Source organism: Triturus cristatus, chromosome 9, assembly GCF_964204655.1.
Source record: "Triturus cristatus chromosome 9, aTriCri1.1, whole genome shotgun sequence".
Taxonomy (NCBI): Eukaryota; Metazoa; Chordata; class Amphibia; order Caudata; family Salamandridae; genus Triturus; species Triturus cristatus.
The window spans coordinates 444,788,525-444,802,162 of NC_140592.1; the positions used below are offsets into that span (position 1 = coordinate 444,788,525).

General features: G+C 42.8%; 1 protein-coding gene across 8 annotated transcripts in view; it reads right to left on the reverse strand.

The window, feature by feature from the left end:
- Positions 1-711: 711 nt before the first annotated feature.
- LOC146798110 (cytochrome P450 2F3-like) overlaps positions 712-13,638 on the reverse strand; it is a 585,105-nt gene continuing 572,178 nt past the window's right edge. For all 8 annotated transcript variants that reach the window (XM_085625327.1, XM_085625332.1, XM_085625334.1 and 5 more), the window contains one exon: positions 712-7,393. In XM_085625327.1, the coding sequence (XP_085481453.1) occupies positions 7,212-7,393 (182 nt within the window). In that variant the 3' untranslated portion in view covers positions 712-7,211. The remainder of the gene's footprint in view (positions 7,394-13,638) is intronic.

Here is a 13,638-nt window from a genome sequence, read left to right on the forward strand (position 1 = left end):
GCAGAAAGCTCCACAAACTCGGCGAGTGGAGCGGAGTTCACCACCCAGACTTAGTAAAAGGTCAAAGGTTTGAGGTCGCAATTGCGGTTACAGAGCCCTGATGCATTGCATTGTTAATTGATGGCAAAAGAGAGGAGCATGCCCATACTCTTCCATTGCTTTGCTGTTCATAATGGGTTCGAGTCTCAAGGACATTTTTTGCTTACAATGCAACATAGAATTTTTGGGGGCAGTGGCAAGGCCAATAAATGTGTAAGTTGCAAGCTTTGTGACAGGAAAAATGCTTTCTACATTGGCCGCAACAAACCCGATTTGGAGTTTGCCATAACAGATCATTCACTGTTTAAGGCAGAATGTGCTAACTCTGAATTCAAAAGGTCAATGTGATGGAAATATTGCCAACGTTGAATTCTCTGAATGTAATTTTTTTTATGTAATCAGAGGGATTTTAATTTCCGTCCAACTTTAAATTGGCCATATGTCGTTTTTCAAAGCACCATTCTCCTTTAAATCAAGTCGCACTTCATTATACAACTTTTTTTGTCAACTTCAGCAAGCTTAACTTGGAACCACATATAAAAAAAATTAAATCAAATAAATATTCTTTGTATAAATGTTTCTGGGAATCTACAACAAAACAGACGGTTTTACAATCTGCATTTTACAAAAAAAATGCGACATGAAAAATGAATGGAAGACATTAAAATAACACAGTATTTAAGAAATATTTTATTGCTTTTTTAGGTTTTGTAAAATGATTTTAAAATGTATTCTGAAAAGATACAATCAATCAATCATATGTTTATTTCAGGGATACACCCCATAAAACACAAGACAAGCTTACCATACAATTAATATACATAAAGACATTATATATACAAAATATCAATTAGGTGACTTCCACGATTTTTAAAATCCATTAAAAATCATAATATCAAAATGTTAAAATAGGGCCCCTAGCTGCTTCCTACGAAGCCATACAGTGTCTAAAAACGTATTAAGAACAAAGATAATAGCCGGGCTTACATCATAATGAAACACTCTGGATGCAGTGAGAAAGTGCCAAAAACCAATATTTAACAGATATGTCTTATCACTTCCTTCCTGCATTCTTTAAAGCTGGGCAATTCTTTTTATTATTGTTAACATTTTTGCTGATCAAATAGTGCACAGGAGAGATAGAACTATATTTCTATTTAGATGTGAAACTATTAGTGAATAGACCTCCAAATCTGAACTTGATGTACAGGGATTTAGCCTGCCATAGTGTTGTATCCTCCATGTAGTGTTCTAAGCGGGGGAAAGATTTAAGAGCCAAACAATCATCAGTAAGACTGTAACTTCTCAAGGATTATTGCCATTGTTCCAAATGGTGGTTCCAGAAGGAAGCTTTTACAATATCCTTTCTAGCTCTTGCAATAAATGCTATTTTGTGCCAGTTTCCAGCCACAAAACCCCTAACCATAACTTAACACGGAGCAGCCACATCAACGATAATGCCTTGTCTAACGCCAAAGCTCTTGAAGGCCTTGCCTTCACGAGGATAGCTCTGGTGTAGAGCATAGTCTACCCCAGAAAATGAATGCTTTGAGGGCTGCTACATCCCCTATACTCTATGGCCAAGATCAAAGTAAAGAGGTAAGGAGGGAGTACTTTTTGATAAATGGAGTAGTGATCTTAAGAAGTGGGTTTCCCTTCGAGCCAGATCTGCTAGGTAAACCATTACCCAAATTTCCACACTGTATAAGACTGGGCCTTGGCATTATAAACTTCAAAAACTGGCAACACAGATCTACTGCTTGTAGCGCTTTACATTTTCCTGACTGCTCACGCCCTACGAGTCAATAATACACTACTCTCCTCCAATTGGGCATTCTACTAGAATAGATTATCCACCTTAATCCCCAGGTAATCAAACTGGCTGACCCTATCAAGTAATTGCCCCTCCAGCCTCATTCAACCCTCAAATGACTTATGTGGTCTTAAAGTCATAGATTTAGTTTTTGAAATATTAATCTCCTTGCCTGTCATGCCACAAAAATCACTACATTTATTAAGCAGGATTTGGATGCCCATTGGGGTGTCTGACATTAAAAGGGTATCATCACCAAATAAAAGAGCTGGAACAGGCTTGTCATCTAATTTGGGAGCATTGTGAGCACAGCTATATAAGAAATCAATGGCTTTATTTTATTAAAATATAGGAGGAAAAAAAGGTTGAGCCAAGAAGCACCCTTGCCTTACCCCTTGTTCGATCTTACCTCTCCCTGTCTGCCCCAGCACACCTGTGTTTAGTTATGTTCATGGAGTATAATTTGAGTGTCTAATGACCACACTGGAATACCCATTGACTTGAGTGTGTACCAACATTTGTTTTGAGGGATGAGTTCAAATGCAGCCCTCAAGTCAATGAATGCCACATAGAGGGACTCCTTTTTAGATTAAAATTCTTCCAGATGAGAGCGAACTGTGAGGCTTGATCAATGGAACTGGTTTTCCCTAAAACCAGCTTCATAGGGCTATAAGGCCTGTGTTTTACTCATCCATACAAGAAGCTTATCTAGGAGCTATCTGGCAAATATTTTATGAGGATGATCTAATAAGTTGATACGTCTATAATTCCCAGATACTTCTCTATGCCTTTCTTAAAGATATAGAACCCCTTCTAGCATTCAGGACCACTACCTCCAGACATTATTCTATATGACAACAGGTTTATATAAGGTCCCCATACCTCCATCTCTGATCAAAAAACATCCCCCAGGACTTTATCTGAGCTTGGAGATTTTCCTAATTTTATTGCCTTTCTTGCACTTATTAAATGAGAAAAGGGAGATATTACTTACAGAGGTTGATATAGATGAATAAGACCCAGATACTGTATGAACTAATGATCCTGCAACAATATCTTTTGAATATAGGTTGGTGAAGTGTATAATCCAAACACGGGGTAGGATGTAGTAATCTGTGGTAGTGCTTCTAATTGCGACTGCCATGTGCAATAATGTTTCAGAATGCAGTATGAAAAGATACAGAATTACAATGAAATAAGGGGCAATATTAAAAAGAATGATCTACAGCAAAGTTCAAAGCTAAACAGAGGCTGAACTGAAAAGGGAAATTAGAAAACATCTTCAACACAAAACTGGGTGGTAAAAGAAAGAGTTTGTATTATACATTTGGTGGAGAAAAATCCAACATTCACACAATATATAGTATTGAAATGATTTTATCTAATGTATGGGATATATGAAATAAAAATGTAAAGAAGATGCAAATTCATGATATTTTAGGGAGCTGAATGCATGATAAACAAAAGGTTATAACTGGATGACTGACAAAAGAAGAAATTTGAGAGACATGAGGAAGAGCAGCAAAATAGAGCTCGAAAGTAAAATGGAGCTTTAGCTATGTAATCAAGAATAACGAAACAGAGGTGTCAACAGTAAAGGGAAGCATAATGACAAAGAAATTGAATTTGAAAAGAGAGAAGATTCTGATTTCAATAATTTAATTTGAAGTTCAGCTCAGATTTTCATAAAAAAATAAGTATAAGGTTTAGGTTAGATAGGTTAAGTTTGAGACTATTACATTCTTGAGCTCTTTGAAACTGTAAACGTTTTTCCCTTGCTTTCTTTCTTCATAATGTCCTACTTTTCTTATTCTTTGGATTATATTTCCCACTTTTTTTAAAAGAATGAGACACACACAGAAAAGTAATTTCTGCCTATGCACGAGAGTGCAAGACTACGATATATATATTTAATGAAGAAAACACTGTGAACTTACTTAGACCCTAAATAAATGAACAGCATTTTATTTTCAAAGAAGCAGTATATAGTAATCATGTAGTCTCCTCAGTTCAACAGAAGCTTCCAGCAGCAAAAACCTTCCATAGTTAAAAAGCAAAAAAACCTTGTGCCTAGTAGCTTCCATGGTCAACACCTTCTAAAAAGCCAAATAATAGGTCTTTCATCACCAGTCTTAAGCACAATGAAATTATTCCTCTTTACAGGAGAACACGTTTTTTGATTCACGATAGTTAATAGCCATTTTCGTTCAAGGCATTCTTTGTCTGCAAGATTCTATACACAGATTCAATTATGGCTTAGCAACTATTCAAAGAGACTTGTTGCAGTGCTAGTGGGGTATTAATATCTCACTTATGCATGAAACTGGGTTTACTATCCTATTCTGTCTCCTACTCAAACAAATTGAGAACATCAAATTGCACAGCTAATTGGTGCAATGTCTGGACAGAGTGCTTCCTAAATTGTCTGGCAGGAAGCTCTCAAAAAAAGAAAATCACTTAAAACTTTTCTATAGATGAAGAGCATTTAGTTGCACAAAGAGAGAATGAGTGGGCTGGAATTTGTAGTAAACTTAACATGTATACTTAAAGTACAAATTAATCAAGAAATTGGAAAGTCGTGAAAAAAGGAATTAGCCTTAAGCAGGCACATTTTAGAGTTATTGATGAATTGTGCCTGTAATGCAAATCAATTTGGACAATCATTATGGAATTTTTAGATTCGGCTGTTGTCTGGTTCCCTGGCCGAGTGTGCAGCTCCACATTAGAGGTTTCCGAATTTTAAGCTTTTTAGTAATGACATAACTTTGTTCATACCACAATCTTTACCCTCTGAAACCCTTAACCTAGCATCATACACATTATCTTTCTTCTTAGTAAAACTCTTACCAACTCTTCATGATTACTTGACTTCCACTTGACAGTCAATTACCCATACCATCTATCTATCAGTGTAATTATCCTATTAGCATGCTATCCCTGATAGGTGCACATACTCATGCCCTCTCTAATTTAAATCTTGAAATATTTAGTAGTTTATGAATTATTTTATCGTAGGCATAGAAATGGCATTTTGAAGCCACCACACTTAAATGGCAATCAGTACACGCAGACCCACTGTCCATTAGTATTGGTGACATTTACAAAGCTGTCCAGCATATTCAAGGGTGACCTCCTTCTGAAATGGAATACAGTGACTGAAGGGATCTACTGATCAGGCTGTTGATGCAAGTAGTGCATGTTTATAATAACACATTATTACTAATTAAGTGATGATAATTCATATAACAGAAATGTTCTCCAGTCATTTGATATCTTTTCAGATCAGAAAAAGAATGCCAAATTGAATTGTAGAGTCTTAAATCAATTTCTGACCAAAGCGGTGTGAGACCACCAAGCCCCCCCCCCCCACCCGGGACCACAGTTTAATGGTACTCAGGGTTGTCTTAGGCTCATTGTAGCTCCTCATCTTCTCGACCAGTCAATGTGTGGGATGACAAGCCATTTTTTGAATTCTCTGCTTATGTACATATGATCCGAACTGACACAAGAAAAACTAGATTGGAAATAAAGTAAGGGACTGCGTATAAAGACATGCATTTAGTGCCCTAATTTTCCTACCGACTACGACACTGAAGCACTGTTTTGCTACCGATTATAATCCCAGCATATGCACACACAGTTTTGTGCAAGAGAATGTTGGCCGAATAGGAGGCACCATTATGAATTATATTGTGAGCTGAGTACTACAAAGTATTTGATAATTGTATATATTTTATTGCACTCCTGCACCAGAATATTTGTAGTTTACTCCATCATTGGTTTCAATGGTGCAGGCGTCTATCCATTTCAATTTCCCTCCTTTGGTGATCACCTCCCTTCAGCTCAATAAGGACACTGGGGCAGATTTATGTTCCCTGGCGCATCCCTGCAAATCAGCATTGATGCGCCAGGGAAAATGCGTCACGCAAGTTTGCCCTTGCGCCACCGCAGATGCGTCACATTTACAATGCGGTGTTTCATGGCGCAAGGACAAGCAGATGCGTGACGTATCTGCCAGCGTAAGGTTGGCGCAGTGCTGAAGTTGTGTCGCAAGCGCGACGCAACTTTAGCACTGTGCCAACCTACCCCGTACCTAACATGGTGCGTCAAGCCTTACACCTGCTTCAAGCAGGCACAGGGTTTTGACACATCAGCGTTGGGAAAGTGACTCAGTGAAATCTTATAGATTTCACTGAGTCACTTTTCAGGGGCGTTCCTGTGACGGAACGCCCCCCCTGCGTGGAAACGCCCACATGAAACCTGACGCAGGTTTCATGTGGCGCAGGGCTTTACACGGTGACGTATCTCCATAGATGCGTCACGAAGTAAATAGGGCGCAACGTGGCGCATGGTTTACGCCGCCACTGCGTCACAAAAGTGACGCAACTGCGCCGTAAAAGTGGCGCAAATCTAACATAAATCTCCCCCACTGTTTCTAGTCCTAGAGTGATGAGTGATAGCCTAGTGCATTCTGGGTCTGCTAGTGTTCTTGTGCTTCTATTAATCTAATTGGACAAACACACCTGAAATAAAGGATTTGTTGGTGATAGGTTCTGGACTAGACATTGTCAGTAATGACTAGACGTGAAGGGGTCACCCCAGTCCCTCCTGAGGTTTATATCATGCACGGTTTCTAAAAGAGGTTTAAGTCCTAAATGTTAACAAGTGTACCCTTCAGAATAATAAACAATAGTATGATGTAGGCAGCTTTTCTGTCCCAAATAAAAACAATCCCTACAGAGCTGGACTGAGTGATCCAGGAGAGTTCACACTAATATCATTCAGGGTCTACATCAACATATGTTGATCTATTTAAGTTCCTGTGTTTACACTTTTTTTGTTCATGTACTTGAGCGTGATATCCCACATTGTTGTTACCTAATCTGACTGTTTCAAGGTATTCAGCCCTGTACTCTCTCAGGTGGAACCTTCGTCATGACATGATATAATGAGTTTATTTCATGCCAGGTTGAGTATTGATAACTAATGGACAACCTGAAGACACCACCACTATCTGAGGTGCCTGTAAACTGGTTATCTTAGCCTGCAATTTTATCAAGCAGCCTAACTCTGCACTTGGGATGCATTTATAACTAGAAATGCACTCCTTAATCAGAAAACTAACAGAAAGTTTATTCTTTGCCATACTAACTCTGCGTTTTTTTGCGATCGTGTCAAGAAAATATATCATCACTGGCACAGACTAGCAAAACATTCAAATCTATATGGCTTTGGCTATTACCTAGCTTCTCTGAGATCAACCTCTACTGCATACTGCTCCATGTAAGTGGAGCAAATCAATGACAGACAGAAAAAACAGTATCTTGATTAAAGATTTGAAAGCGGAGGCACGTCTTCATCAACGAGGAACGATGTGGCACTTGTAAGAGATTGGCACATTTCCGAGTCCGCTGCCTACTGGTTGGAGGTTAATTTCCTCTGGGGGCATCAGGGGCTTGAAGGTGAAGTTCTGCAGGAGGGTGGTGAAATACAGAAATAGCTCCATGTTGGCCAGACTCTCTCCTGGGCAGATTCGCTTCCCTAAGTAAACAGGAAAAGAAAAACAATTCACATTTTATTCAGTGATGTAGCAGAAGACTGCCCAAAAGAGAGATGTGTGACTTGGTATGTGGCATTTTAGAGATACTGAACATTTGTGTTCAATGAGTATTGTGGCACAAGCTTTAGTGCTTATGGTGAATCTAACCAGCGTAGTTAATTCAGCATAAAGCTAAGGGTGGCGTAAAGAAAAAGTAAGTAAGAAAGAAGTATTGATCTCTAGTTAGGTTGACCACCTCCTTTTGGCATTATGCACACTATTTCCAGTCAGATTGTTTGTGTGATAGCCTCATGCATTCTGGTCATTGTAGTCTTGTTTTGCTTCCATTTAACTAATTAGTAATGGTGGGCATAGTGCTCCGCTCCGCCCACGAAGTGTACGTAGTGCTGCCTGCTTCGCGGTTCACGAAGTAGGCGTAGCAGGCAGCGCTACGCACACACCACGGCGGAGCAGAGCTGCCCGCCACCCGCCTCCCGCCTCCCGCCCACCCTCATTTTAAAATAATTTAAAGTATTTTAAAGTAAGTAAAATGCCTTACCTGCAGTGCGGCGTCTCGGGGCTCCCTCTTCCTGGTTCACGGCAACTTCTTCTCACAAATGCGCATGCACGGACGCCCGTGCATGCGCATTTCTAGCGAGAAATGCGCATGCGTGGGCGTCCACGCATGCGCATTTGTGAGAAGAAGTTGCCATGAACCAGGAAGAGGGAGCCCCGGGACGCTGCACCGCAGGTAAGGAATTTTCTCTTACTTTTAAAATACTTTAAATTATTTTTAAAAAAGGGCGGGCGGGCGGCGCGTAGTGGGGCTACGTGGAGCGCGTGAGTGTGCGTAGATTTGGCCACACTACGCGATGCTCCACGTAGCCCCACTACGCCCACTACACCCAGGGTTACTAATTAGCCTAAAACACCTGGGAGCATATTCACAAAGAAAATGATGCAGCACGATGCCGCTATCAATTTTGCTGCACCGTGCTGCGTAATTTTCTACATGCAGGAATGTATTGTATTTACAACCATATGGCATATCCCTGTACTCACTCTGCACCAGTGCAAAAAAAGGAGCCTAGCATGGTGCAAGCGTACCTGCTTAGCAAGGATGATTGTTGTTGTGCAGGAAGGGAAATCTTCCTGCACAAAAACAATCATCAATGGCATTTTGCTCCTTCAATGTGTGCTTCAGAATGCAGCACACATAGAAAGAGCAAAAAATAGGAGAAATAAAAGTATTTCTCCTTGTGTGCCACTCATGCCTCCCCTGGGGAGGCGTAAGTTTGTGCCGCTGCCTCACATTTGCAGATCCTTGTAAATATGGAACAGTGTGAAAAATCAATGGGTGTTGCTTGGGAACGCCCACAGCAACAGCCATTGTATTCTCCTTTGCCGCAGAAAACTGCATCGAGGAGGACTATATTTGCAAGGTGGCGTTGGCAGGCAAAGTGGCGCAGCACTGCCTTGTAAATATGGAGCAGGGCACAGCACCACTGGAGCATCACAAAAAGTGACGCTCTGGTGGTGCAATGCCCATGCAAATATGCCCGCTGATCCTCAGGAAATGGTCAGCAGCAGTAGAGACAGTGTCGAAATAGACGTGAAGGTAGTGATATGAGATTATCAAATAAAAAATCAACGGCGGCATCGAGCAAAGGATGTTTTGTTTAACTGAAACAGGCTTCTGGATTATAAAATAAGACACGGAATTGAGCATTAATTGGCTTCTTGATACACAGACAGTTATTATAGATTGAAATTCCAGCAAGTTAAAGGGACTAATGAGCAGCGACTTATTTGATGGAGTAAACCACAGCCATGTGTCCGTTTCATTATTTCAAGTTGGTTTATATGCAAAAATCGTTTGCAGAAGAGTGAGATATTCCCAGCCGCGTAGCTAGGGGGGGCCGGTGGGGGCGGACTGCCCCAGGCGGCACTATTTTTAGGGCGGCCGCTCAGCACTGGTGGCCCGTTGCGGCTGCGGCGGCCTTTATAATTTATTTAGGGACAGACTTGACTGTCACTAAATAAATTATAAAGTCCGCCGCGGCCGCAACGACGCGTGCGGCCGGCGGCCCAGTTAAAAAGTTAAACTTCAAGCAGCGCAGTGAGCGCGCTGCGCACTGCGCGCACCTGACCAGCAGACCTACTTGTGCGCCAGTGCGTCAGCGCCTGCTGCAGTGCTGTCTTGCCATCATGACGTCGGTCGGTTCCGGTTCGGCAAGACTAGAGCCAAGACTTCATATTGGTCCGTCCCATCCCAGCCTGCTCCAGGGCCTCGCGATGAGAACGTAGTGGTGACGCGTCACGCGCTTCACCACTACGCACTCTCGTGAGGACCCAATTCTGTGCAGCACAGGTCGGAGTCGGAGAAAATAAGTTTGTTTATTCCTATTCCCCTTTCCTGACCCCTGCAGCTGCTTATCACATCAGGCTGTGACACAAAGTTCGACTAGTAGGTAAGAGAATGTGTTACTATTTTTTTTCTTTAAAAAATATGTGCAGGCCCAGCAGGACACATACTTCGTGTGCGCTTCATTTAAACAGTTTTTATCCTTCTCATGGCCGATGCAGGACACAATATGCCAACGCAATTCAGAATGCCCAGATAACGCTGGTGATTAATGATCCTGCTGGAGAGCAATCGTTTGTCTGTTGGTAGTTTTTAAGTGCAGATGAACTGTATTTTATGTGGATAGCTCAGTGGGTTACTGCCTTTGTCACAGAGATCCTTGTGTTACTTGCAGTTCAGAAGTTACAATCCTAACATAGGACAGTGACCAATGAACTGTCATCAAAGAGCTGCATACAAACATGAATGGTATAGTTTTTTTTGTTTTGTGATATAGTTAGAGCTTCCTCAGTCTTTCATCATTCTAATGTTGCTAAAATGAGTATGTTTGAGCAGAGATACATTTTTATCAGTAAAGCTGACCCCCATGGAATACTCTTTTAAATCCTAAGGTTGTGTTTCCCCAAACCAAACCCTCTCAAAATATACTGCCCACCAGTATGGATGACATGTGATTCCTACACCTTGTAATCCTCATTGGCTTATGTGACATTCCCTGTAGACTGATTTACATACTTGTATGATTGTCTCTGTATAATGTGTTTGTGGTGTAAAGTGCTGACACACTACACTACACTGATATGAGTAGCACTAAACAACAAATGCATATGAGAGAGGGGCTACGGAGCGATGAGGGGCATTGGTGGAGGGTGGCAGTGAGGGAATCTGAGGAGGAGGTAGTTGGAGGGGCTGTGGAGCGATGAGGGGCACTGGTGGAGGGTGACTGCAGGGCTCGAGTCGGGGTACCAGGCGGGTGGACGGTGTCCCCTCACTTATTTTAACGGGAGCTCGATTACTGGAGCAAATGGAGCCACACATTTACTCTTTGGCCTCTCTGGGGCGAGATTGGAGCTCATTCAGAACGCTGCTCACGCGCTGGCTTCTCTGATGCAATGGCATCTAAGGGGTGAGCGAGGGGAGGCAATGAGTCTGATGGTGCAAGCCACTTTCGTGACTTTACTTCCTGTTGTGACGTCAGCGTCCCCCCACTTCTTTTTTTAGGATTTGTGCCCTGGGTGACAGTGAGGGAATCCGTGGAAGAGGTCATGGTGTGGAGGGGGAGCTAGGGTGAGATGAGGAGCACTGGTGGAGGGTGGTAGTGAGGGAGTCTGAGGAGGAGGTCATGAGGGGGGAGAGGCTGCAGAGAGATAAGGGGCACTGGTGGATGGTGGCAGTGAGGGAGTCCAAGGAGGAGGTCATGAGGGGGAGGGGCTATGGGGAGATGAGGGGCACTTGTGGCATGAGGCAGTGAGGGAATCTGAGGAGGAGGTCACTAGGGGGGCCATGGAGGGACGAGGGGCACTCTTGGAAGGTGGTAGTAAAGGTATTTACGGAGAAAGAGGTTATTAGTGTGGCGCCAAAAAAGACTTCCGCAACAGCGCTAAAGCCGGCCCTGTCATGGCCTTTCTGTTTTTGTTTATTTAATTAGCAGTCGGGTCATAAGGGCTACTGTGGAACATACTTTAAAGTGCTGCTAATTATATTTACTGCTATATTCAATGTTTTAAGTTTGAAGGTGATTTTACTAATGTTTTTACCGGGAAAAAGCAAAGTGGAGCCCGATAGTGCCTGATATGGGGCTGGGGCCCAAGGTCAGCTGTGAGATAAGGTGCACTGGAGAGAGGAGTAGTGGATAATCAAGCCTGTAAGGGAGAGCGTTGCCGAGTCCGGGGTCAGCTGGAGGTAGTAATGAAGAGGGATCCTCCATGAAGGCTCAAACAGATGGAGCCTGAGTAGTATCACTTGCCTGATACTCCCACCTCAGAAACATCCTCTTCCCATCAAAGGAACATTACATGGAAAAAACACTTTTTGTGAGTGATAATATTTAGAAAGAGATTTGGAAAAGAGTGAGTTTTACTGGTCCTTATAAGACTAAGAAGAGATAAAGGAGGGCCCTGAAGCAGGCCTGCCCAGACATATATGCGACAAATCGAGCCCGCAGTGGCCCACCCAAATGCACCCTTGGCCCACCCAAAAAAAAAATCCTGATGTGTGGCAAAAATATGTGTGCATGTTTGTTGTGTGGCATTGCTCTGTGGTGGTGACTGTTTTTAAGCTGCCTCATCTGGAGGCATCCGACTGAGCCTCAGTGGGTTTATCCTGCTGGCTACGATGCATGCTAGTATTTTACAATGAACATTTATGTGCGATGGGGATAGTGATATGTATGGTTAGGGTTGAATGGCCACACAGTGTTAAAGATCCTCAACCCTTTACGTTCAAAGAATGGGTGAGCACAGCTCTAAACGGTTTGAAGCTGAAAGGCTCACCACAGAGAAGAGGCATGGGGCTTCAGAAAGCATTCCATAAGCGATCAATGACTGGGTGTATAATAATGTTAACAGACAAATCTTGTGGTTCCAGCATCTGAGCAGTACTTCCAAAATTAAGACCCATTACACACATTAAAATCCCACTCCACATTGAGGAAGAATGTAACAGCTTGGACCCAGGGGCTTAGTTGATCCTCGACCATTTACATTCAAAAAATGGATGTCTGAAGCTGACAGCATTGCACTCCACAGAGCAGCCCTGCCCTGGCACTGCCTCCCAGCCCGTGTCTCTCTCGGCAGTGGCTCCCTTCCTGTGCCCTGGGTAGACTTGGGGGTAGGTTACACGCTCAGCCCACAGGACAGGCGGCTCTCAGCTTCCCACCATTGGCTGCACTTCCAGCCCATTAGGAAAATGAAGACCTCTCTCCGGTTGCCCAAGCGGCTAATGCCGTTTTCTGGAAACCCTCCTCATTCTCTTTATCACTCCCTGGCCTCTCTCCCTCACACACTCCACATTCTCTTCATCACTCCCTGGCCTCTCTCGCTCACACTGGCCCTCCTCATTCTCTTCCTGTCTCACCTGTTGGTCGCCCCCCTAAGTATGTGCATCTACAGTACCTCTACCAATTTGCCTTCCTCTACTCCTTCATTACCTACCGCTGCTCTCTGACACAAGCCTGACCATGTTATTGCACGTTCTTTTTTCTTCCTGCATCACGTCCTCTTCCATGAGGTCCCCTCAAGTGTGTCTTGCTGTGCATTGCCCTCCCAGGTTCTTTCGTGTCCTCCGTCCCCAGACGTGAACCAACCCCTGCCATAGAGACCCTGGCTCTGCCTGCCACCACTGTGGAGTGCTGCTGGAGGCTGAGTGGGGTAAGGGGATATTTAGTAAGTGGCAGAGTGGCAGCATAGCTGCCAAGGTTTCAGATGTGTGACATTTTCTCATAACTTCAGTGTAATTATGATTGACATTTCAACGATTATGAGCATAGCTCCCAAGGTTTCAAATTGCTATGTGTGACATTTTCATAATTCAATTGTAATTGTGAGTGACATTTCAATGACTATGAGTGACACTTCTTTGCGAGAAAAACTCAAGCAATGAAGACGAGGGAAACATATATATATATATCAGTAATTACACCCATTTGAGCAATGAGAAACTCTAAGAAGACTAAAACTGGTGCAAATGTCTGCGGCGGCGGACTCATAATTGCAATAAAATTATGAAAATATCACACCCAGCAATCTGAAAGCTTGGCAGCTATGCACTTTGAGGCTGCTCTTTACCAACTGACGTTGGAACTACTCAAAACAACAATGTACAGTAGAACTCTTCTTACTGTGTATCATCTGTGACTTGTCCATGCACATCAAGGGTTGAATC